Raw genomic sequence first — 27,816 nt, 5'->3', positions numbered from 1 at the left:
GTATTGGAATGAAGTTGATGATGATGTTGATTTTGTTTGTATTCATGTAGAAATGGCATCATTTCGTGTCACTATAGTATGTTTTTGGAATGGTTCTATTCGAGAAAGTAGTGGCAAAGTTCATTATGTTGGGGGTAGACGTAGGTTGTTTGCATGCAACTTGAACATGGATTTGAATCACTTTAAACGTTTTATATGTTCTAAGATTGGATTTGACTCCACTAGAAGTACTGTAAATATAAGCTTTAAATATGACATGAGTGGAGAATTGCTCTCCTTTCTTGTTGAGGATGATAAGGCTATAGATGCTATGTGGGAGCATTCAATGTCTACTCATATACCCTCTTTGGAGTTGTACGTAGAAGAAGTACCCTTAGGGAATGTAGGTGCTTCTAATCCTTCTCCTACGCCTATGCCCATATCAACTCAAGAAACTCAAAATCCCTTTGTTCCTTCCCCATCATGTACTCCTTTTTGACCCCCTCTGAATCAAGTTTCAAGTGATGCATTGGTTAACTTAGGAGAAAGTGATGAGATGCGACCTTGGGATGATGGTAATGAGTGTATGATGTGGATGTCGATGAGGATGCCCTAGCAAATGATATGACCTTAGGCAACATTCCTACAATTGTTGCTCCTACACCCTATGCCCTGCGTCCACCCCTAGACGAGTATTAGGAGGATAACTCCTGGAGGACTTGGGCTTGTGTTACCACTTACACCGAAGAAGGGGAGTTGGAGAAAGGTATGATGTTCGATAGTAAGGAAGCTTTGTTGGAAGCTATAAGAGTGTATCATATTCGTAGAAACGTGGAGTATAGAACGGAGACTTCAAACCAAACCGTCCTTGCCTTGAAGTGTAAGCGGGGCTGTTCGTGGAGGCTTAAGGCTACGCTCGATTCATATTCATCTTCATGGCATATTGTTACGTACAATGGAAAGCATGGGTCTTGTGTTTTGGGTAATGACACTTTCTCTACTGGACACATGCACTTGACATCTTCTGTCATTAACAATGTGATTAGAAACGTTATTGCCAAAGACCCATCAATTAAGGTATCTGTCGTTAGGCAAATGGTTAAAGATCGTTTTGGTATAGAAGTGAATTATAAGCGAGCGTGGTGTGCTAAGCAGCAAGCCTTGTTGTCCATATATGGAATGTGGGAAGGTTCTTACTCTCTCCTTCCATGCATCTTGGGAGAGCGCCCTCCAGCGGATGTCATTAGGGGGAGCGGTTTGCGGTGTACATGGCTAGTTAAGACCTTCTCACATTTCTCCGAAGGTGCTGATGAGGGCACTATTTCGAGGTAAGCCTTGGCGCACCTCTTATATTTGATAGGAGCTGTCTTGTTTGCTGATAAAATAAACAACCAAGTTCAGCTCCTATATTTGACATTACTTGACGACCCCTAGGAGAGCATCGCCTAGTATAGCTGGAGCTTCGCGGCCCTAGGATACTTGTACAGGAGGCTCTGTGGTGTGCAAAGAAGAATGTCAAGGAGATTACAAGACCATTATCCATATTACAGGTAACAACAATAACATTTGATTCTAATTTATACTTGGTAAATTATATACTAATTACATTTGCTTTTGTTAGTTGTGGGTGTGGGAGCATATTCTGATCGGCTAACCTTACAGAAGTGTTGGTCGTGGTAAAGCTGCTCCTCCGCAACAACCTCCACCAGATGTTGTATATGGATCACGGTGGAATTGTGCGCGCCGAACACGCAAACACACAGAGATCGGTCTAGGATTCTACTGGGATCAGTTAGACCTGCTGCGACCCAACCAGGTAGGTCTTTCAGTACTCATTAACATTATTGCAATTTAATTAACACATCATTTACATTTTCATAACATATGTTATAGTTTTTGTAAGAACCGTACCCTGCCGAAGCCTACACAGCTGTGCCCGAGCACTCGGGGATTCAGTTAGGTGCGTGGATGGCTTCTGTGCCACTCTTATGCTTCGACATTGTCGAAGTACATCTACTGGAGCGCGTACTGCGCCAATATGGGTTGGTACAGGGCATTCCACCACCTTGCGACACTGAACCCGACTTGCACCTGATTTCATGTAAGAATTAGGGTACGGCGAATTGGACAAAGATCAACGGGCGTCACATTGTTCGTTGGGATAATAGACTGGAGCTGCTAGCCCAAGGTGCGCCAATCGATGCTGTTGGCGCGCCTACTACAGGTGACTACATCTCGTGGTTCCTCTCCATCACTCGCTGATGGATGACACCACGTGGCATCATTGCAGCGACCCATTATGCTCCTGTAGCGCCTACAATGACCTAATTTGTAAGTCTTCATTTGCATTTAAATGATTCAGTTGTCGATTACATAATATAATGTTACATTAACTAACTACTAATTGTAGGCACAAGGTGCGACGGTCGTTATCCGGTCTAGCCACGAGGAGCCAGTGAGGGAGATTGCGCAAGGCATGCTCCTCGGCACGCAGTTCCAACACTTCATATCGGAAGTCGTTGCGGAGTCATCACCGGCTACCGCCTATGTGCACGTTTCATCTCCTCCTTATAATGTTCATTTGGAGGAGATGGACTTGTCATACCCCGGTGACATTGCAGGTCCTCGCAGCCATCTCAGCCATCAAAATACCAGTCTCTTCCCCTACCAGAACGACACACGAACGCCTCTTATTATCGTAGGAGGCGTAGGAGACCAAATAAGTTGGATAGGGTAGATGAGGATGGTGATCGTTAGCTTTAGGTTTTTGTGTATTTTGATTGACTATGTATATATATGTTTATTTAGTTGTATATTTCAAACATTTGTATATATTTAGAAGCATTAACAAAATCAACAATAATTCAATTCAACAATAACAATAAAGAATTAATCTAAATTATAGAAAATTACCTTAACGTAAAATGATAAATTGGTGAATATAAATATATGAATTGAGTTATAGGTTTTGGTATTTATAGAAGATTGAACTGGCCAAAAAAAGTGAAAGAGTGCGAACAGAGGAACCAAGCTGTTCACTGCGAATAGGGGTTGACCCTTTTTGACTAGCTCTTTGACTTTTTTAGACCAGTTCTTCTGTTCGCAGTTATTAATTGCAAATAACACTAGAACTCAGATTTAAAAATTAGACGCTTATTTTTGAAAATAAGTTGAATTGTCACTTATTTGGTGCTTTTTTTTTTTTAATAAGTTAGCTTATTCATTTCTTTTTTCCGGATTTAAACTCATGCATGTTGGCTTTCATTTGATTTAATGTGATGGAGTGTTGTTCTTGATAAAAATTTAGATGATAAAAGTTTATTATTTTGCCCTATAAAATCAAAAAATCTCAATCATTTAACTATCTTTTATGAAGTATTATGATATACTGTTATGTAAGATCAATGTTTTAATTTAAAGGAATTTATACTATCTTTATAAAAATTTCTCTTACAGACATGTGTAATTTATATTTTTAAAGTTTGATTTCTTTCTTGAAAGATTCCAAAACAAACACGAGTTATTAAACTAAGATTTTATTGTACTTCATCCGTTCCTTAAAGAAGTTCTCATTTGCCATTTTAGGGTGTTTTATTTGTTAATCTTATAATGAATCTTTTCAATTATATCACAAATTTTGAACAAAAATAATCTTATTCATACTCAATTTAATATTGTTATCATGCTTATGGACCCTACATATCTTCCACAAATTTTAATTTAACATTTTTATATTCCTTATGGTCCCCACATGTTTCCCACTAACTTTATAAAACTATTTTTTATTAGTTGTGGTCTCATATTTTTTTCATTAACTTTTCTTTTAATATATTTTTAATGCTTATGGTCGCTACTTTTCTCTAATCAAATTTATTATTCAATTAAACAATATATTTGGAATTTATAACAGGAATAATCAAGCATCCTTGTTTGATAGCATTGTTTGACAAGTACATTACATCCTCATTTCCATATTTGTAAGGTGTGTAGAAATCATTTTATTAAACATTTAAAAATTGTTATTACTACAATTATTCTGTTGTGCATTTAACACATCAGAAGCAGTTATGTCTAAATGCATCCCATCTAGTTACATGTCCATTGTTTCTGTTCTCTTCCTACTGAATTATTTCAGTGACACTTTGTCCTGCACACTCTGGAGTAGGACGCTGACCTCCATTACACATTGTCACATTGTGCGGACACTTAAGGCAATTGTGAGCTAAGCTACCCGTAATTTTCAGATTCTGAATGCCGAATTCTGGTGGTACGCCGCCCACCAAAAAATTATGATTCAAGAATATATGCTTCCAAGGAGCACCAAGTCTTACCCCAAAACTCCTTGGTATGGGTCCAGAAAGCTGGTTGTGACTCAAATAAATCGCTGTTAGCTTCTCCATTGTCGCTAAATTTCCCGGCAAGTGTCCTGTTAGTCGGTTTTCTTGCACATCGAGCACTTCAAGATGCGTAGATTCACCTGCAAATTTCGGTACCTGCAGTTCTGTGAACCAATTGACTGACAGATTGAGAGTAATAACCTGAGGTAAGCTGACTATTCCTCGGATTCTGCCACTAAACCTGTTATCACTAAGATCTAACATTCTAAGGTTTTGGAACTCTGACACTGAATGAATACTACCCGAAAGCACATTGCGACTAAGCGACAATATTCGTAAGCTTGTAGGGAGCTGAGGAAGAATTCCGAATAGTTGGTTGTTGCTGAGATCTAATGTGTGAAGTTGCCATAACCCCGCTAAATTTGGAATTCGCCCTGAAAATCCATTGCTCGCCATTCTTAAAGATTGTAGGCTTCGAAAGTTTGTGATCCAGTTGGGTATAAGGCCGGTAAGTTTATTACGCGAGATGTCAAGTTCTTGTATCCTTTTTAGTCTCTTTAGTCCTTCGGGTAAGCTGCCAGTAAAGAAATTTTCGGAGATTACAAGTGCAGTTAATTTACTTAGCTTAGTTACACTATCGGGGATTGGTCCTCTAAACTTGTTTTTGCTCAAGTTTAGAATGGTTAATTCGGTCAGGTTGCCTATATCACTTGTGAGAAATCCATCATATCCTACCCCGTCTAGATCAAGTATTGTGATTCGGCTGCTTGAGTTGTCATTAGGAATGGAGCACAAGATCCCAAGAAAATGGGCTCCTGTGCTCTCACATGGGTCTAATGAGAAATCCCAGGTGCTTATGAACGAGTTACCTGGGATTGAGTTGGGATCGATTCCTTCCTTCAAGGCACGAAGGACATCGATTTCTGAACTTAGAGTGACCGAGTAAACTGATGTTGGTTGATAAAGGGCAAGAATGGCTATGGTAATGAAGAAAAATGACATTGTGTGATGCTCTTTGTTTTTTATTGGTGATAGAAAAATTTATGTTATTGTGTGTGTTGGAGTTTAAGAGTAAAGGTCTTAAATATAAAGGGAAAGTGTGGAAATTGAAAGGTAGAAAACAAAGAAGCAAAGATGTGTGTGATATAAAGAATTTATTAATAAAATCAAGTAGTTAAAGTTCAATCTTTAAGTGTTTTGTAAATGGAGTAGATCTTTTTAAGTTTGGGAGGATGGTGAATCATTTATCTTGGAAGTTCAACGTAATCAATATTGAAAATTTTGCTATCCTACTCTATTTTTCACACATTATTATTTTCTATTTCTTCCCCATTATTTTTTTTTACAATTTTTATGTTTTCCATCAATTTTTTCCAACATCAGGCAATATTTTTTGTATCACTTTATTAGAAAATTACTACTTTTATTTAATTTTTAAAAGATGAACATTTTTTGTCCAATTTATTTCATTAATTTATTAAATTTCAATTATCAATCTTATAATATATCGATTATTAACAAAAAAATCATAATATTATCATTAATAAAAATTAATCGATACATTAATTAAATAAAATGACAGTACACAAAAAACTTAAAAGAAAAACAAAGTACATTGATATTTAAAATATCAAAAAGAAAGAACAATTAATTATTCATATTACAAGCTTTTAGATTTAAACATAACCAAGATTTTCTTATAAGACATGAAAATGTTTACCACGAATCTCTTTACTTGTAGCTAAGAGCATTGTGAAATTTAGTCCCCATATTGTCCAGTTCGGATGGAAAATTGTTGAAGCATTTTTGTTTGATGTTTTTGTGTGAACTCGTGTGAATCTTTATAATTTACATAAGTATCCCTCGTCTTCCACAATCATGTTGTAGATAAAGATATATACTAGAGTGTTCAAAATCGAATATCGGATGGATCCAGAATCAAAAATTTGGATATTCGATTTTCAGATAGTGAAAATGATGATCCGTTTTTGATCCAAAAAAATGGATATTTTAAATTTGGATATCCGGTTCAATTCGGATCGGGTATCGGATATTCGACCTTTAAAATTTGTTTTTTAAAATTACTTTTTTACATGTTTAAGCTTATTTCGCTTTCTTTCGTTGATCCAGCTAATTTTTAAACTTTGAATACAAATTATTTTGAGAAGATTTAAAAAGTCTAATTAATTAAAAATAAATTAGTTATGCAACTTAGTTATAGTTGAGAATTATATATTATAGTATATATTAGTAAATTCAACAACTTAAACAAAAATTTTCTAAAAAATATATATATATATTTTTGAAATAAAAATTAATAAATAATAAAAAAATTAGAAAACGAGATATCCGATTTTGCCAATAATCCAATCCGGATCCGGTATCCGACTCAAAAATCGGATTGCTCTCAATTATCTGATTTCCAAAAAACAGGTAAAGTATCCGATTTTTAAAACCAAATACCGGATATTTCGGATCATATATTTTTGAACACGCATAATACATTCCATCATGATATTCCACAACATCGACAGATTCCATGCCGAAGCAAGTTTTCGATTTGACGCAAATCGAGCTCGTAATACTCCAAATGAGTGTCCTACTTCCTCTCGAGCATTCTCTTGGCATTGAGTGAATAACCTTTATTTATAAATTTAAAGAGCGGTTAAAAGTAAGGATGGAGATGAATTTGAAAGGATAGATGACCTCTTATTTAGATTACAAAAAGAGAGAAGATATTTGGACAAGAGTAGTTAGGAAGGAAACATGAAAATTTTTTGTTAAAAACACAATAACTTCTAAAGTGTAGATATTTAGAGGAAAAATATTAATTTTCTTTTATTTTTCCTTTTCTTTTCTTTCCCTCCCTTCTTTTACGTTTTTGATGTTTATACGCACATAACTTAAAAAAAAAAAAAAAAAAAAAAGTATAGAGTTGATGAGAGGACAATGGGTTTTAGATTTTTCAAACTACTTAAATGATGATATATCCCTTTTTTTCATCGAGTAAGAAACCTAATTTCACAAAATTCATGTATATTATTACTCTCTTTTGAGAAGCAACATGTACATTGCCCAAAACAAACTTCATGTCAAAAACACAACTGTACTAAGCAACTCAATCGAGCATATTAGATGTTCAATTTAGCACATAATTTTAGAAAGAAAACAGAGAATGCACCGCCGCATGCTCAACCGAGCTATGGCTGCTCATTCAAGCATACTCATACTCAATTGAGCACAAACCAGCTTGCTTTGCTTTTCTTCTCGTTTTATTCGTCAATTCTCAAATGTCCAACATATACCATAATAATAACCTACTCAAGACAAAGCTCTCTTAACAAGCTTAGCTCTGTATTTGCAGAAACAAGAAGTCTCCCATGCATGATTTAGATATTAGTGTCAGATAAGTCCTAGTACACAATGGAAGAAGTTCAATACCTATAAGTCTTTCTGTACCACAAAATACTACAGACTTATAATAATTTACAAGCATCCTAATGACCTCGTCCCATATTTTGCAACATTCAACAGCCATTTCCATACATGCATAAAACTAGAGACTGTTTTGTTAGCAGTAATAGTTGAGATCAACCAAGATCAGGGACGATGGAGTACTCGTCATCATCATAGCGAGGAAACTCGATCCGCGGCTTTTTATTGGGCATGCTGTTCTTTGTAGGTCTGTATTGGATTGTATGGTTGGTTGGTAGTGAGATCGGAAGTTGAGGGACTTCAGCTACTGTCAAGGCTTCATGACCAATTTGCTCACCAAATAGATTCATATCTGACCACCAGTCAAATTCTCCTAGCTCTAGCTGCCCTTTCTGCACCACATCAGGGAAAATAAAAGGAAATGTTATTTCAAGTTTTCAACTGCAAGGTAAGCAATGATAAAAATTAAGTACATTGATCAAATATACCCTAACAAAAATCTTTAAGGTTAGACCAACTAATAATGGGTTGTAATTTGTATACACAAGTGCAATTATATTCTTGCGAATTGATGTATATAGTGGCTACAGTTGTTCAAATTTAACCCGATTAATTGAAAGCGAGTAGGACGCGATTCGACCTGAAATATCAGGTATTCAAAATCAAATCAAATAGTTAAAATATTTACGCACAAATAAGAACTGATACTTAACCGATCGAAATATTATGAGAGGTTTTGAACATACTCAACATGTTCGATTGCAGTGGGCCCCAAAAAATTAAGGGCCTCGATATTGAATTACGTAGTATATGTAAAGTGTTTAAAGATACAAAATTGTTAAAAAATATCATAATTTTTGAAATTGCACAAGACCTTCAAAGAATTTTTCCATATTTTCTCCGCCCCTGCGAAATATCATACCCAAAATCAGCCCGAACACTCGAGTGTACAAGCAAGAAACAATGTAACTCTTAAATGATCAAACCGATGTAATGTTTATTGCATAAAATAAATTTACACATGTTCCGACAGACAAAGATCCTCACCTTACTGGAAGAATCAAATTCAGAGAACTCCAACAAATCATCAACAGCCCAAGATGTAGGAGAGAAGTTGGGAGGCTGTTGAACAGTTGGTTTTAAGGAAACTTGTTGTGTATTCTGGTTGGAGGGTTCTTTGCAGTTCTTTTCGGTTTCATTCCTGCACTGGGAGAGACAGCCTAAGGCCACACGAATTCCAGTGGCAAGGTACCTCTGGTGATTTGCGGCAAGAGTACTGACTGAATGAATAGATTCATCGCAGTGCTGACAGAAAAGGGCTCTGTCTTCCACACAGAAAATAAAAGCAGCTTTCTCCTGTAAATAGGTTTTGCAAGTCATCAGCAAAATTATGTTTTGTTTGTGATGTTAAAGCACGGTGAAGGAACAAGTATCATCTATTTAGAGTAATGTAAGCATTAGAGTACAAGTTTGCTACGCACATAAATCATCATAAACAAACAAAATTATAGTCAGGAGTTGTCTCAATGAGCGAGGCAATCTAAATAGTAGGCATGAAAACAAATACCCCTAAATCATTTGAAGTCGAAACTCAAATACACGACATAAAATGTTTTGAAGCTTTAACCTCTAGCCTAGAGCACAGAAACAATACAGTAGGTAAATTAATCCAGTTCGATTCAAATTAAGAGAGACAACATCACCAAGAAGTTGGCCTATTTAGCCTAAAATTGACACAAGAAATAGAAAAGGGTGATAATCATAATGTTGAGGTTTGGATAGGCATACAAACCAAACCAAAATTTCCACATACATTTTCTGGTGAACCAACACCAATTTCTAACTTCAGCTTCTTTCTATTGCTAAAGATTGGGTGCGTTTGGCAGATGATTATTTGATTGACTATTGACTTTTTGGCTTTTCAGTTGGTCAAATAGCAAAATGTGTTTCATAAATGACTCTTTAAGTCGATGTCAAGGAACCAGCTCAACCATTAAGCCGATAATTAACGCCCCAAAGATATGTTATACTCTAACAGTCTAAATTAAAAAACCATAAGTAGCTTTTTCATTGTCATGTGTCTTTTTACCCTGGGCTTTTCTCTAATAAAATAAAACAGTAACAATCAAATACTAATTTATACCAAACATCTCCGTATAACCATACTTTTAGCTACAACACCAACAACCATTTTCCAAGTATCGCCAAACGGGCCCATAAAGGCAATACAAGCAACTAACCGTACTCTTGATTTTTTTTTAGTACATCCTCTAATTATGTGATACAATATAGATCGACTTACTACGTTATTAAGTTTGATTAAACAATCTTGCACAAATCACCAGATGGTACTAATCGACAGCCATGTAGGTCCATATATGATTTTTTTTTTTCCAAATATCTGTCATTACAATCTTCAAAATAAATATAACTCTTAGATTGTAAATCTTTTAGATTTGTAGCAAAAGTTTTAGAACTACCATTAAATCATATAAAAATAACCATATTACTAACAACAAATATTGAAGATTCCATCAAAAAATCCTAAATCATTGAAGCATAAAATTCAAGTATCCTATTTCACATCAATTAAAATTCTATTAAGTCCTAACCACAAAGTTAATACCAAACTCCAAAGTTAACATCTCATTCAAGCATTAAAATGGCTAAAACAAAATACATGCACAATTAAACTAACATAAATTTCATGGTTTATGATGAAAATGAATGTTAAGATGCTTCTTTTAAGCAGAAAAATCACAAAAAAAAAGGTAGGGGAAATTACCTGACAAATATCACAAGTAGGGAGTTTGGTAGAGAGACAATTAAGCTGAAGTCTTTGATGCTTGCTAGCAAGCTTATTAGCTGCATGAACTTCTATATCACATTTAGCACATAAAGCAGCCTCATCAGCACAACATATTACAGTTGCTTGATTTCTCTCACAAACATCACACTGGATTTTCATTCTTCTTTATTCTTTATTCACTCTAATGATCTGTTCTCTCTAATAGCAAAGTAAATCTTCACCCAAAGGATCAATCTTTTTAACAAATAAAAGATACCCAATTGAGATAATCAACAGGAGAACAAAACCCAGAATTTTTCAGCTCAAAGAGATGAAAAGATACCAATAATGCAGCTAAACCTTGTGAAAGTAAGGGGAAATGTGATTAGATAGAAGACGTGGTATTAATATATCCAAGAAAATGATGAAAATTAGAGATGGGTTCAACTTGCGTAGAATAAAGATTAGGATACAGATTTAGAATCAAATAAAGGGCAGAAAGAAGGCCAACGTAGCTAAGTAGGGTAGTGTCATGTGTGGTTCATAAACGGTAGACAAATTTTGTGGCCAACAAATGTTAGGAGTATTAAAGAATCTATTAATGAGTTGTTAGATATAGCTGTTGTGAACCCCCTTCGCCTTTATTACTCCTATAAAGATTTTCGGATGATTGACCACCACTACCGCTTGATCAGAGTCATTGATTTCTCTGTTTAATTTTGGTAGTTTAGTGTTTTTTTTTTTATTTTTGTCTTTTGATTTATTGGTTAATTAAATAGTAAGTGTTTGGTAAATGACTTTTAAAGCAGTTAAAAATCTGTCTTTTAAGCCAAAGTGAAAAAGCTGGTTTAACTAATTTTTTTGATTTGCTTTTGGCTTGTTGACTAATATTTTCTCTAATAAACAACTAACAACTAATACTAAAATTTAACAAACATCTCCACAAACAGCTGGCTTTTTCAGCTAGATTAAAAGCCAACAAAAACAGTCAATATTTCCCGCTGGTCAAACAAACCAACTAAAAAAATCAACCGCCAAACCAATTGCCAAACACCCCATCAAATCATTTATTCTTACTCTAAATTATGACCAGTTAGCAATGGCAAAATATTTGGAAAAATTGTAAAATAATCCACCTATTGTCCATTTATTGTGAACAATCCCTTACTATTAATTATTTTATTTATTAATATTAATATGCTCTAAAAAAATTTGGGAAAAATTGTCTAGAATAATATCACCTATTGCCCATATACTGTGAATAATTCATACTATTGATTATTTCTAAATAATCCAACCTTTGTATATTATTTACTAACAGTACTTCTTTTAACATTTTAACGAGATATTATAGCTACCTACCACCAAAGAGGAGTAGGATAAGACCAATGAAGAAGTATAAGAGGGAAGAATAAGTGAGTGTAACGACTAGTAGGTACCTACAATAGCCGGTTAAAATATAGAAAGGGGTGCTGTTAGCAAATAATATATAAAGGTTGGATTATTTAGAAATAATCAATTATAGAGATTATTTATAGTATATGAGTAATACGTGGATTTTTTTTTCCACTCTCTTTCTCTATCTTGTATATTATTTGAATTTTTATATTTTTAAATTTTATTTTTTTAATTATATTTTAATGAAAACACCAAATGTTTGGTGATTGATAAATATGCTCTAACTGCTTCTAGGATTGGTTATTTTTAGTAATGGCTTCTAGGATTGGTTATTTTTGACTATGGGCTTTTGTATTTTGATTAGTCAAAAGGCCAAAGAAACCTATTTTGGTAAAAGGTTTTTCAATTAGAGGAAAAACTGATTTTTAAGTCAAAATGAAAATGCTAATTTGGTTGGCTTTTTCATTAGTATTTTTGGCTAGTTCAAGTTGACCCACTCTTTATCTATCAGCACTTCACGTTTCACAATTAATACCTAATACCTAATTTTACCTAACACATCTTTAAATAACTAGCTTATCAAACTAACTTAAAAGGCAAGAAAGAAAATCAATACTTCTAGTTGGTCAAACACAACTATGAAAAAACGGAGTAAAAGCCGACAACCAATAACTACTTGTCAAACACAAACACCTCATGCTTCATAGGCAGAATTTTGACAGAAAAATTTAGAGAATTTAATCGTACTCCCTCCAATTCAGCACTAAGGTCCCATTTGCCTTTTGGACACTATTCATCCCTTACTCTTAATTTGTATTTTATTATTAATCTACAAGTTAAAACATAGTCATGTGGGATCTTGTTAGATTCGTTTCAATGCAAGAATTATTCATATCAACTTTCCATAATTTTTAATAATGCACAATTAAAGATATTAAGAATTGAATAAATGTATTGGATATAATGCATAAAGTAAATGGGACTGCTCAATTGGAGGGAGTATAAGTTAGGCAGAATTTTAATTGTAAAAGTACTAATTACAATAATTTAAAAAGTCCAAACAAAACAAAGTCCACAATTATAAAAGTCTTTAATAGTCCACATAAAGATTACAAGACTTTTCACAAACACAACCGAGGTTTTGTCTTCAGTACCACTACAGCATCAGTAAAACTGTAAAAGGATCAACGAATGCAAGTTTCAATCAAGAATTTTCCATGGACACAATTGATGTTCTGCCCTCAGTATCATCTCCTGCTAATGAGTTTACTGCATCAGTGAAAGCATCAAGTTTCAATAATGACTTTTCCATGGACACAAACACAACTGAAGATTCAAGAACGAACTCAACATAAAACAAAATCAAAATCGAAAGGAAGACAGTCAAAACAAAATAGAAAATGAAATCAACATAAAAACGAAATCAAAAATGAAAGGGAAACAGTCAAGAACGAAATCAAAAACTAATCAACATAAAAATGAAAGAAAGACAGTCAAGAACGAAATTCAAAAACAAAATCAACATAAAAAAAAAAAATCAAAAACGAAATCAACATAAAAACGAAAGGAGGACTGTAAAGAACGAAGATTGAAAAGATAAAACGAAAAAAAGAAGAAGATGAACATACCTGACTCAAAGACAGAGACAACCAATGAAGAAGAGATAGTTAAATTTTAGGATGGGAAACAAGATGAAGATTAAAGTAGAATCTATTCCCAATCTATGGCCAAAATAAAAAAAAATTCCCACTTTCCTTAAAATGGGAAAGTATTTCCAAGTTTACCGTCCACGTAGGATTGCTTTGAGAAATTTTTTTTTTTTTTTTTAATAAAACCGCTACATGAAATGGCGGTTTTATTCATGCATCTGAAGTAAAACGCCATCTGAGATGGCGGTTTGGTTAAGTGAATTTTTTTTTTTAAAAAAAAAAAAAAATTAATATGTGGAGTAAACCGCCACTTATCAATACAAAACAGCAGCTTCCTTCGACATTTTTCACAATTCATTTTGCTCTTCTTGCTTCTTGCCGGTATAACCCTAAAAAAAAAATTTTCTTCACTCTCATTTACTTTAAATTTACAATTACTCTCATTCCACTAAACTAATCAACTACATTCCCATCTTCTCCTTGTGTACTAGTTTATTTTCATCCTCATTTAAGGTATGAATAAAACCCTAATTTTTGTTCAATATGCAAATTGTTTATTTTGTTCATTATTGTTTTGAATTGAAGTTATAAAAACGTTAAATGTTTGTTACATTCTATTGTTTTCATGATTTATGCTTACGTTTTACACATTTGTAGTTGAATTTTAGGATTTGTTTTGTATGCATATAAAGTGTTTGATGAAATGCTTCAATGAAAGTTTATTACTTTGTAGGGTTAGTTTAATGGTTTTTGTATATATTCATGCTATTTTTAGCTACTAGGGGTGAAATGAACTTTCTAACAAGTGTTGTAATACCTTAATATCACAAATTCTTGTATTCAAATTTACACTTCCCTTACTCACATTCAACAATTAAGTGTATGTGAAATCAAATGAAAAATATGTTTGTACTTGCAGAATATGGATCATTATCCCGTTATAGTGTATTGGGGTGGGGAAGTAAGTTATACTGGATCCGATGTTGGATATAATGGAGGATTAAATACAGTGATGTTTATCCATCGTCAAAATACGACTTTTGAGGTGTTTGTTAGCAAAGTGTATGATGTAATTGGTTGTGATCGCAACTCTTATATGTTAAAAATGGAGATGAAATACCCGGTGACTGGGAAAAATGTGTTAGTCCCTATGAAGAATGATGAAAGCATAAGTGCTCTTGCTTATGCGGCATCACAAGCCCCTGGAACGGCAATGGAGGTTTATGTTGAATTGGTTGCAAATTTGGATAATGCGAGGGAAGTCATGACTAGCATGGAACTTCCAGAATCAGGTCCTAGTGTACGCCATGATACATTCACAGAAATGTTAAGTAACCCGAATTACGTTAGTGAGCACTTGGATGAGTTTACCTCTCCAACTCATTCACGTGGCATTGGTGGTGGTGTAATGAACACCTTTTCCACGAGTCACTTGGGTAGGCTTAATGCGAACGAGGTTGACTCTTTAGATCAGGAGGATGAGCATATTGATTCTGATTCAGAAGAGGATGATGAAAGAAGAGAAGCTCTAGATGCAGCGATTAGAGATGGTGCTCCATCTCAAGATTGGCTTAGAATTGATGAGGTTGATCAAAGATTGATTGATGCATGGATGACCTGGAACGATGACAACTCCATGAATGAAAATGGAGACTTTAGGATAGGGCAAGAGTTTAGCTCCTTAGACCACCTTAAGAAGAATGTTAAAGCATGGGCGATTTCTAACAATAGAAACTTCCGTGTAATTGAGTCGGAGCCTTCAAAGTACGTTGTCCAATGCACTAATGCGGAGGATATAGGTTGTGAATGGAGGATGCGAGCTGTTATGACCGCAACGGGTTCATTTAAGATTTTGCGATACAAGGGTCATAATCAAGATTGCTCAGTACATTACAGTGATGACCATCCCCTCCTTACTTCTGAATTTGTTGCTGATCTTATCGTGGATATGATTAGAGTTGATCCAGCGTTTAAGGTGAAGTCAATCGTTAATTTTGTAAAAAATAAATATGGATTTGTAATAACATATAAGAGAGCTTGGTTGGCCAAAAATAAGGCTATAACAAAAGTGTTTGGGGATTGGGATAAGTCCTTTGAGGAGCTTCCAAGGTACATGCAGGCATTAATGCAATCTAATCCAGGAACAATGGTGCAATGGGAAGTCCAACCGACAATGGATCCTACCAAAGTGATCTTTCAGCGAATTTTCTGGGCTTTCGGACCATCCATTAAGGGTTTTCCTCACTGTCGTCCCCTTATTTCTATAGATGGTACACATTTGTATGGAAAGTACAGAGGCACACTTATGATTGCTATGTCGATAGATGCAAATTCTCAATTGTTCCTACTTGCCTTTGCCGTTGTGGAGGGAGAGAGCAACGACACATGGACTTGGTTCTTGGATTGTATAAGGCATTATGTTACTAAAAGGGACGGCTTATGTGTTATATCTGATCGTCACAAGGGAATTTTGCATGCAATGAACAGAGTTGGAAAAGGTTGGGAAGAACCATATGCATTCCATCGATTTTGTAAACGTCATCTAGCTTCAAACGTGCATAAGAAGTTTAAAAACATAGCGGTTAAGAACTTATTTGGAAAAGCTTCTGAACAGACAAAGATTCGGAAGTATAATTTCTACATGAATCACCTTAAAGAGCTTAATGAGGACGCGTACAAGTACTTAGTGGATGGTTCTATTCCTGAGCGCCAATGGACTTTGATTCATGACGGTGGGCATCGATATGGAGTGAGAACTACAAACATGTCTGAAGCGTTCAACGGCGTTATGAAAGGGGCCAGGTCACTCCCAATCACTTCATTAGTTAGGATGACATTCCCAATCACTTCGTTATGAAAGGGAAATTGGCCAGCATTAGTACATGAGCTGCTAGGGGTTAGGCCGGAAAACCCTCAAGACCCCACCCAGCCCAAGATCATCGTTGGATCGTCATTGAAGCTGACTTGGCTCCGACAGCATTTTAGCGCGCTTGAGGATGATGCAGATGATGTGACGGTTGACAGACATGCCCACGCTTACATCTTGTACCTGTTTGGATGCATCTTGTTTCCAGACAAGAGCGGCGACTCGGTACAGCTGATCTATCTCCCTCTACTGGGAGATTTGGAGCGCGTAGATGAGTACAGTTGGGGAAGTGCTACCCTGGCGTATCTGTATCGTAACTTATGTCGAGCATCTCGTAAGGGTGCTAAGGACATTGGTGGATGCTTGATGTTATTACAGATATGGTCATGGGAGCACATTCATATAGGGAGGCCAATTATTCGGACGGTTCGACCGGATGGGCAAAATGATCAGGAAGATGACACGGATGATTTTGAACCGATATTAAGGTCACAGCATCGGCGCGGGGTGGATCCTTTGGCAGTAAGGTAGCAACACTCAATTCACTATTCAAATTCATAATTTCACTATTTTATGATAGATGAAAATGTTAATCAATGTTTATTTGTTTGCAGCTGGCTTCGCGTATATCTTTCGAGATCCCACTCCCCACATACTCTCGTCTACTACAGGGACGCACTAGATCGACAACGGGACGAGCAGGTTAGTAACATTTACTATTTTTATTAGTTATGAATAAATTGTATACATTACTAAGCATATTGATTTCTATTACAGATGACATGGCAGCCTTACACAGCGGCTAAGATGGAAGCTTTACCGCACATATGTACATTGGGCCACGAGATTTGGAGATCGCGTTGTCCTCTTATTTGCTTTGACATCGTCGAGCTACATCTACCGGATCGTGTCATGCGTCAATTCGGTTTGGAGCAAGTAATCCCGCAAGCCTGTGACACCCAACCTCAACTACATGCGATCGATCGGAGGACTGGGGACAAGAACTACCTCGTACGACATAGATCGCATGTAGATGCGTGGAACGACCGAGCATCTACATTGGTTGGAGGAGATAACTTCACAGGTCATAGCTCTGCTATGTACATGAGTTGGTACAGGCGCATCTCGATATTACGCCTAACGAACACCGCATTTGCGCAGCCAGGATCACATTACCATCCGACATCTACGTTTCTGGTACGTTTTCTTTCAACACTCATAACAAATAGTAATAGTTTTAAGTAACTCTTTTAACAATATAATGATAACAAACATGCTGAGTGCATCCGATCGGTGCTCATACAATGTAATGACACGATTCAAGGGGCCGCTACATCGCCAGTTGACGTGGGGTATCGGCTATGTTCTCAGACCTTAGGCTCCATTAACGCGTCGTTGACCGATGCATTGAGTCAGGCGGGTTATGAGTACCTCATACCGACTCCACCCGTCATTGGCGAGGTAGATGACGCATTCTACACTCCTTCTCCAAGGAGTTCAGCCCATCGAGGTAGCTCTTACGGAGGATCCAGTTCTCGGTCCACAAGAGGCCACCAGCGTTCATCTACTCGAGGTCGGTCTTCCAGATCGCCATCGACATCCGCTACTATGTCGCCGTTCGTTCCCCCGTCTTCCATCAACACTCCTCCTCCACATCCATCGCCTCCGCAAAGGATTATCACATATCAGCGTGCTAGTCAACGACGAGCTCCTGCTCTTAATGTCATTGCGGAGGTTGACGAGTTCACACCATCATCATCCACCGGTGCGCAAAACAAAAGGGGCCGGGGGTTGTAGTTTAACAAACTTTGTATATTCTTATATGACTTGAACTTCTTGTATGAGTTTCCATAATTGTAATATATCTTTGTATTATTTTCATATTTATTTTTTTTAGAACAAGCCGGTTCGTAATTGATTATTATGGAATTGATGGTATTGAACTCCTTTAATGCATGTTGCGTTCAATATTTTAAAATGAAAGAAAAAAAAAATAAAAAATCAGGCCACAAGCAAACCGCCACATGAAGTGGCGGTTTACCTGGACCAAACCGCCACCTGAGATGGCGGTTTGCCTTCACCAAACCGCCACTTCATGTGGCGTTTTTGTGATTAAGGCAAACCGCCATCTCAAGTGGCGGTTTTGTCTGAAAAAATAAAAAAAAAATAAATTTTCCACGTGGACGGTATTGTGGGAAATAATTTCCCAAAAAATGCAAAGTGGGAATTAATCTGTTTTTTAGCATTAATCTGGGAATAGACTCATTAAAGTATTTGAGAATTATTATAGCTTAATGGTTGGAGTAATACATTTTTATTTTTTAACCTAAAGTTAAGGGATTAAATTTTAATGTAAATAATTAATTTTTTAATAAACTAACAAAATCATATCATAATATCATATCTTTTTATATTTCAAAATTTTACATTCATTTTTTTGGTGCGTGTGTTTATATTTTTGTTATCTTAATTTTAATAGCATTTTTTGGAGACGACTTACAAGGCAAATAATAAAGTTAAAAGCACTTGGCTTTTTCAAAAGGATAATTGTAGAGAAGCTTCAACTCCATTGTTGAATATAATTTTTTTGATGATTCAAGTTGATTTTCCTAAAGGTGTCATTGTGTAGATTTCAAATTAGATGTCTAGTTGAATCAAAATCGGGGTTCTGTGTCATATTAAGCTTTACATAATTGTAAATCATTTTTGAAGTCAAGTCAAAGCGGGTTAGTTACATGGACGGGTAAATATCGGGTCATCGGATTTGTTTTGAGCACCTCTTATTTTCCGTCTATATAATTTTTAAAAAATTAAAAATTTATTTGATGTTTATATAATAAATAATTTGCTAGTATATCGACTATTTGATCCCCTAATTTAAAATCCTGGCTTCACCTCTGATTAAGATAGATCCATTAATTAATTTTCACACTATATTTCAATACTTCCCCTTGGATGCATTCTAACTATGAAAAAGAGTAAAAATTACAATATATCTATTTAATACTGCCTCATTAAAACCTTGTCAGAAAAAACCCTATGCGATAAAAACCTGAATGAAGGGAAAAAAAGTGCAATTAGTATGATTCTCCCCCTACCTTTAACATATATCATGGAGATGACACATTCCAATTTCATGTACAAGTTGCCCAAACCTCTTTGATGGTAGGGATTTTGTGAACAAATCTACAAGATTTTTGCTTGATTAAATTTGTTTGTCATCTACTATTCTATCCTTTTGGAGGTCATGTGCGAAGAAAAGTTTTGATGCTAGATGTTTGGTTCTATCCCTTTTATTGAAGCCTTCACTAACTTGTTCAATATAACCGATATTATATTCATAAATTATAGTTGGAGAATTTGCTATCATGCTTATCCAACTTTCTTCTTGAATATGAGAAATTACGAACCTTAATCGAATGTATTCTCTACTTGTTGCATAAAGAGCGATCAATTTTGTATGGTTTGATGATGTAGCAGTTAAAGTCTTTTTTTGGATCTACAAGATATCGTGGTACCTCGATATGTGAATACATATCCATTTTGTGATTTACCCTTATGTGGATTTGATAAGTATCCAGTATCTGCGTATCCAACAAGAGTGGTATCTTACTTTGATCTATAAAATAATCTGAGATCTTTAGTTCCTCGAAGATAATACAACAAATTTTTTTCTCTTTAATGGTGAATTTCTATATATAGCTAATAAATTAACAACGAAAGTAATATTGGTCTTGTATTATTAGCTAGATACATCAGAGCTACAATTACGCCTAACTATGGCACTTTAGGGCCAAGAACCCCCTCATCTTCTTCACAAGGTCAAAATGGATCATCTTTTACATTTAATGATTGTACTATCATTATAGAGCTTAGCGGATGAACTTTGTCCATATAAAATCTTTTTAGAACCTTTTCTGTATAGTTGGACTGGTGCACAAAAAATTTCACCCCTTAGGCTCTTTATTTGTAATCTAAGGTAAACTTTTGTTTTCCCAAGATCTTTCATTTCAAATTCTTTTATCAGATACTTTTTAGTTTGTTTAAGCTCTTTGGGAATTCCAATGATGTTCAAATCATCAACATAAACTACAATTATAAAAAAAATCCTGATGAAGGTCATTTAATGAATACACAAGGACTGATTTGATCATTTTTAAATTCTTCTTTCAGAAGATATTCATTAAGATGATTGTACCATATTCTTCCAGATTGTTTTAGCCCATAAAGTGACATTTTCAGCTTTATGGAGAACATTTCTCATGATTTGTGGTGTTCTAGTAATTTAAGTCCTTTAGAGACTTTCATATAAATGTCTATATCAAGTGACTCATATAAATATGCAGTCACAACATCCATAAGTCGCATTTTCTGCCTTTTTGAGACAATTAAACTTATCAAAAATCTTTTGTAGTTGCATCTACTACTAGAGAATTTGTTTCCTTATAATCAATCCCAAGTATTGGGAAAAAGCCTTATGCTACAAGTCGTGCCTTGTATCTATCCACTTCATTTTTTCATTCCTTTTTCTTACGAACACCCATTTATAACCGACTGGTTTTATACCATTTGGGGTTTGGGTAGTTTGTCCAAAAACTTCTCGTTTTTCAAGTGACTTTAATTCTACTTGAATTGCATCTTTCTATTTTGGCAATCATTCCTAAAACGACATTCCTCTATTGTTTTTAGTTCCACATCATTTTCATTAAGTGTTATTTCAGGTGCAATTTAATAAGCAAATGTTTCATTAACAATAACATGCTTTCGATTTAGTTGCCCTTTAGTTGAAATGTAATTAATTGAACTTTCACTATTATTAATGTTTATATCATTATTTTCTTCTTCTCTGATATTTTCATCCTTATCTTCAATACATATTTCTTTACAAGTTATTGAAGAAGTAATATTGATATCATTTGTCATTTCGTTCTACTTATTAGATTTTCTTTGTTTCGAATCCTTTAAACCAAGTGCCTTTCACGCTTTTGGCGTGCAGTAGATTCATTTTTAGTGGCTTTGTTATCGATGAGAATTTCAATTCGTGCAGGAACATTTACCACAAGAATGTACGATTTTGTTACTTGCTTTGTTTCTACAAATGCATCAGGTAATTTGCTTGCAATATATTGATTTTCTTATTCAGAAGTGGTTGTTTTTGGATCATACATTTTTAAGTCCATTGCATTCCAAGTGAAATCTACTTCCTTCTTGTTTGGGTCCATTTTCTCTTCTCCTAAGATGGAAATATCGTCTCATTAAAATGACAATCTGAAATCTAGCATCAAATAAATCACCAATCTTTGGTTCTAAATATTAGACTCTATGAATTCGGGTCGGATCTGGGTCCATGACCTTAGGGTCCAGCTCCACACGTTTGACATCCAAATCCAATCCATGGACCCATGGACCCATTTACATCTATTTTAAACATGGAGTGTAGTAAAGAATGTCTTTGACTTGGGTGAATTTAAGCCAAGGTGGAGATTGTTGAAGGAAAATTGTGACTTAAGTGCCCAATTAAGTCTATGCATTAGTATGAGTGCATACAGATGGAATCAAATGGGTGTGTTAAGTTTGTGTATTGTGTTTGCACATTAAGAGGGATTTATGAAGATGTTAAAGTGGGATAATCAATGCTTGAAGTTATGGAGGCATTAAAGAGTGACTTAAACAAATGAATTATAATGATAATAATGCATGATGAATGATAGTTAATGAGGAGCTATAAGAGCTGACTATTATGATTAATTCTTAGCTTTTAAGCATGTATTACTCATTAATGTAACTACCCCTATAAATAGGGAGCTCATATGCTCATAGAAATCATCCAAAAAATATTCCTAAGCCTAAACACACAGTCAAATCTCTTCTCTATTGTAATTCTCTATTTTGAGAGTTCTTTGAACTCCTTTGTGATCATATAAGTGAGTAACTACACTTCCCTTTTTATGCATACTTGTCGTGTTTGTTTGCTTTTCTTATTTTATGTCCTTCGCTATTGCTTTTTCTCTTATTTATGTATGTCCATTCTTATTCATGGCCCTATTGGATGTAAGATGATGTTGGTGATATATTTGCATCAGTTGGCTTTGTTCATCGATTTTGCTTTTTCAACCCCCGACCTTGGTTTTGTTTGAGTGTGAGAGCATGTGTGTCACTCTTTGACTTGTGGTTCCATTCCTTTGATTTGGCAGAAGTAGGATTCTAGGCGAACCTCTTTAGGGATCGCAAAGCGCACTTGGGTTAGTGTCGCCGCCATTGATGTTGAGCAAACACAAATGAACCTATTGTGAGGTTTATTGAGCCTTCTACATATGATACATGCTTGTTTTTGAGATGTTTGAGGTCTAGCGCACTAGGCATGACTTTAGGGACTTGGGCATTTTATGGATCTAGTTGCTAGTTTGGATCGAACCTATCCTCATTCTTTCTTAGCCTCTTGTTAGCCAACGTTATACCCCACTTTCTTTCATATCTCATTCGAGCCTTCTACTTTCTTTTGTATCCCTTTATTTTCACCTTCCTTCACCTTCAATATACTCCTTTTGTAACATACTAGTTGGTTTGGTTGATGGTATGTTGGTGGTTGGTTTATCACACTTGGCATGAGTCTTTAGCTCATCTTTGATTTTTGATTATTTTCTTAGGTCACCACTTGTATATATCATGGTGATACTTCAATATCATATATGGTTGTATATATTTAGTTCGTATTGTATGACTCTAAGAGTCCTTTGGTTTCACTACCTGCTTTTGGTCGTGAAGCTTTTGTTTCTATATCATTTGAAAAAAAAAATGAAAAACAGAAAAAAAAAGGAAAAACAAAGAGAAAAAGAAAAAGAAAAAAAAGAAAAAGAAAAAGAAAAAAGTCAAAAGTTTGTATAGAAAAATATTAGTATTTAATAAATGTCAAGTTTGTGTGAAACTATTGGTCATTTTGGTTTCTTTTTGGTTAACTAGCTAGTTATGCTACCCATTTTATAATCTTAGCCTTCCTTATCACTTTTTCTATTTCACGACACTTTAGCCTTTACCATTTCACCTCTTAGGTCGATCCATCTACTTCTAGTGAGGTCCTAGCCTTTGAGTCCCCGAGTACCGAGCATCTTTATGTTAGAGGCTCACATTACATTGAGCCATAGGTTGAGCGAGAGTGATGCCTAAACACATTTGAGTGTGGTTGTCATTTGAATTACACATACCTATAGTGAGGTTTGCTCGCATTTCTGTGATTGGCTAGGGAGCTTCGGCTTAGTTTGGTTGTTTGGTGTGTTTTGTATGGGCCATTTAGAGACTAGCTCGGGAGCCTCGGGTTGTCACTTCAAGTTAATGGAACCATGAGCCCAAGAGTGTATTCATGTCTTTTCGTTCTTTCTTCGCCTTTGGTTGGATTTTTTATGTTTGTTTTTACAAAGCCGACTTTTCAATGCAAGCGTGTTCATCATTTATGTCATAATCGATGCTTTTTGCTTGTGTGTACTATCATTTTGCGAGATCTCATGTTGTAACACCCCGAGTTTTTTCTGACGTCATTAATTAATATTTTAGTAACTTTTGGGGATTTTATAATTATATTAAATTATTTCTGAATTAATAAATTTCTTTCATATACGAATTTAAATGTGAACTTATATACATATATTAAAAATATAATTACGATTTCTCAAACAAAGAGGTTCGAATTAAAATGATTATTTTATTAAAATGTGTGAATCCACGAAGGTGAGTCTCTTCGTTGGGTCTCGTAAGAAAACAAATCGAGATGAAAAATAAATAAATAAGTAAATATAATAATAATAATAATAATAATAATAATAATAATAATAATAATAATAATAATAATAATAATAATAATAATAATAATAATAATAATCATAATGATAGAAATAACGAGTATAAAAACGTTGAAACCCTAAACACTCAAGAGGGAGCCGTCATTTCTTTCCTTCTTCTCCTCCTTCTTTCTCTTCTTCTTCCTTCCTCCCTCACTCCCGCATTTTTCCCCCTTCCCGCACAGCAGCCCGGCAGCCACGAGGACACCAGTAACCCCTTTTCTCCCCTGCGCCACCAGTGAACGACCAGCAGCAGCCGCGCCTTCTCCTTCCTGCAAGCAGCAGCAGCAAGGCTGCGTTCTCCTCTGACCAGCAGCTGCGTTTTTCTTCTCGCCACCGCAGCACACTCCCTCCTCCCTCGCTGTGATTGGCCGGCAGCAGACCCACGAACAGCCGCCAGTTGCTGTTCGATTTAAGGCCCTCTCCAGCCATTCTTGGCTTTCGTGCACCACCACCACGACCTTCATCCTCCTCTTCACCATTCTTACTAGTTTTAATCTTTGTAAGCATCTCACTTTCCAATTGATTAATTTACTAATTTTAATTAGAATCTACCATGTTCATGAGTTGTGTGTTGATTGAGTATTGTATTAGTCTCATTGAATTCTAGTATGGGTAGTAGTTAAAAGAATTTTCATTGAAATGAAATGATTAGGGTTTTATTTAGAGATGTGATTACTAGTAGTGTGTGTGTGTGTTTGTATGCTACTTTGGTGATGTGATGATTTATTCAATAATCTTATAAGTAGTTGAGACTTTGTTGATTATCGTGGTGGCAATTAGTAATGTTTTGATTACAATTGACTATAGAAATGATTTTGGTTGTTAATTGGAAGTAGGAGTTGCTAATTGTTATTGATTTAATAGTAGAGAATTACTACTATCTTATTAGGTTGTTATTGATGTTGTAAATACGTAATTTCAATAAGTCATGAGCATAGTGTCTAACTTATTGTTGAGAGTTGCTAAAGTTACTCGTTGTGATGTTTGATTGTAGCTTTCCTAGCTTCAAAGAATGTAATAAATGGTATTACGATGTGGTAGCTTTAAGATTTGTCATTGTCATCATATTAGCACTATATTAACATCGTAAGATTTAAGTGTGATTTTTATTTTATTTTTTTTGGTAACATGAACCAGTATAACTCAAATTGGTCAATATAAAGGAACGATTTACATAATCCTTTTATTCTTAAATTGATGGAAAGACTTGTGTTATTGTTGAATTGACGATTATGCTTGGTGATTGAATGAAATGCGTACCTTGTCATGAACGGATGATAGTGGTTACTTTGGGTTCTAGCTGGTATGACAAAGTAGTTTAGAGAACTTATAAGTTCTATTCCTAACTTGTATAGGTTCCCAGTTTATAAGAGGAAAGTAGACCCTTAGTTGGGTGATTTATTGTAACTTGTGGTCGTGCAGTGACGCTCGCAAGTACGTACACGCAGTAACTAACCCTTATATGCAATTTGCTTTAAGACATTATTGTTTATTGTGATAATATACATTGCATTGAAACTATGAGATACTATTGAGTACACTTTACATGAAGAGCTATCGACTATGAAATCCTTGCGCTTAGAATAGTTTAGAGAATGAGAGTTAATAGAGGGCGAGAACTACCCCTTATTTATTTAAGAATTAGATTATGCCTAATTGGAGTTAGAATGACTCCTTTATTGGTGAATTTCATATTCTATTGAGTGGCTTAGTGGGTTTTGGCGCGCTGCTATCCCAGGGCGCTCCTTAATAGTTGAGAGTGGAAGTTATTCCCATCTGACAAGGTACTATATTATGATTAGCTGGCGTGACTTAACTGGATTATGTCCGGTTGTTTTATTAGTCCCCTAGGTGAGGTTCGACGGGACCACCGTAAGGGGGGTATGAGCATGCTTGGGTCATTGGGCGCCGGGAGGCCGATAACGCCCCTTGACCGAGGTGTTACCATGCGGGCCTTGCAAACCCCAATATGGTGGCCTCTTCACTGGTTTAGTACCCCAGTGTGTTAGGTTTTCCCGAAGGTAGGACCCGAGAGGGTCAGCTGGAGGGGGCATGAGCTCATACTTTGCCAATGGGCGCCGGGAGGCCGATAACGCCCTTGGCCGTGTCACTATGCCAGGAAGTAGAGAAAAGATCCACTGATAGAAAACTATTTAGTGATAGAAAGTTTATTCATTGATTGAAAGTTATGTAATGATAGAAGGTTCATTCTTTGGTAGAAAGCTTACGCGTTGATAGAACGTTTACTCTTTGGTAGAATATTTACTCTTGATAGAACATCTACTTATTGATAGAATAGTTTATGCTACTGAGAAGTGTGCCTAAGTTAAGTTACCTCAAGGGGTATTACAGACTATGGTCACACTTACCCTAAGATAGATAAGCTCTATAAGGTCGTGCGTTAGGTATTCTGTTAATGCCTTGGTCAAGTTGAACTATGTGTGTTTTGCAAGAGTTTATGTTTGAAAGAAGGAGCGCGAAGACCTGCATTCTACCTAAGAGCACATGGTTCGGGTTGGAAAACACGTAATGAAATTAAGAAGTATAAGTGGCCGATAAACGGTTACTATCTGTGCTTGCGTTTTATGAAATCACCTTATTCTGTTTTATGATATAATGCTATCTAGTAGTAGGCCTTATTATATTTGATGCTAGTTACTGACGTGTACGTGTTTGTGTTTATGTTTGATTGTTGATGACTTTCTATGATTGTCCTGCTATGATGCATTGGCCTTTGGTCTAATGTCGAGCAGCAGGAGGATCATAGACAGGCGTAGCAGGTACTGGAGCTTCCTATGTGTTGCATTGCATTTGGGAAAAGTGATGAGGGCGAAGCATAACCTGTGTCCTTACCGCTATCTTTCGATTTTGTATCTCTTGTTATCTTTTGTAAATTTTGATTGTATATGTTTTGTTACGAGGCCTTGTGTCCTCCCACGTGTATTTGTATTTCCGCTGCGTAGTCTATAACACTGGAGGATTTTAAGGAGTTAAGTCTTTTTAAAACGCAAACGTCGACACTGGAACCACGATCCATGCTTGGCATGTTGATTTGAGAAGCCGGCGACGAATTATTCCGCCGTGACATAGCTTCGATAGGCTGTTGGTGCCTTTACTTTATTAACTTCTTAATTAACTTTTGTTTTTCTACAAAGGCGCACAGTTTTAAGGCAGATGCTACCAAAATTTCCACTCACCTTTTTAAAATTAATATTTAACGTTTATATAAATTCTTTTCCCTTTTCTTTTATGTAACACCCGAATTTCCTCTCGTCCCTTACGGTTTTGGTTTCGTTAAGGGGTCGGAAATTCAGGGGTGTTACACATGTTGTTTGCTTTATTGCTCATCTTGCTTGAGGACAAGCAATGGCTTGCTTAGGGTTGAGATGAACATAAACCAAAAATAGTGAGAGAATAGAGAGAATACTTGAAGGAATCAAAATCAGAAGATACCTTGATTACAAATTAATTGAAATGCTAAAAGATAAAATCTAGGGTTCTTTAGACTACTGAAAAATAAAATAGAAAG

General features: G+C 35.5%; 2 protein-coding genes across 2 annotated transcripts; both read right to left on the bottom strand.

The window, feature by feature from the left end:
• Positions 1 to 4,097: 4,097 nt before the first annotated feature.
• On the bottom strand, positions 4,098 to 5,318 carry LOC130807423 (LRR receptor-like serine/threonine-protein kinase RGI1). Its single transcript, XM_057672631.1, has one exon. The coding sequence runs from the start codon at positions 5,316 to 5,318 to the stop codon at positions 4,098 to 4,100; it is 1,221 nt and encodes a 406-aa protein (XP_057528614.1).
• A 2,355-nt stretch (positions 5,319 to 7,673) lies between these two features.
• Positions 7,674 to 11,152, bottom strand: LOC130810623 (B-box zinc finger protein 24-like). The gene is made up of 3 exons (XM_057676790.1): positions 10,537 to 11,152; positions 8,799 to 9,107; positions 7,674 to 8,143 (listed from the first exon to the last, which is right to left on the bottom strand). Exons 1-3 carry the CDS (start codon positions 10,717 to 10,719, stop codon positions 7,907 to 7,909), a joined length of 729 nt encoding a protein of 242 aa, XP_057532773.1. The 5' UTR covers positions 10,720 to 11,152; the 3' UTR covers positions 7,674 to 7,906.
• Positions 11,153 to 27,816: the final 16,664 nt, after the last annotated feature.

This window comes from Amaranthus tricolor, chromosome 1 (assembly GCF_026212465.1).
Source record: "Amaranthus tricolor cultivar Red isolate AtriRed21 chromosome 1, ASM2621246v1, whole genome shotgun sequence".
NCBI classification, from domain to species: domain Eukaryota; kingdom Viridiplantae; phylum Streptophyta; class Magnoliopsida; order Caryophyllales; family Amaranthaceae; genus Amaranthus; species Amaranthus tricolor.
The sequence above is the reverse complement of the archived record's forward strand: the minus strand, read 5'-3'. Positions and strand labels throughout refer to the sequence as shown.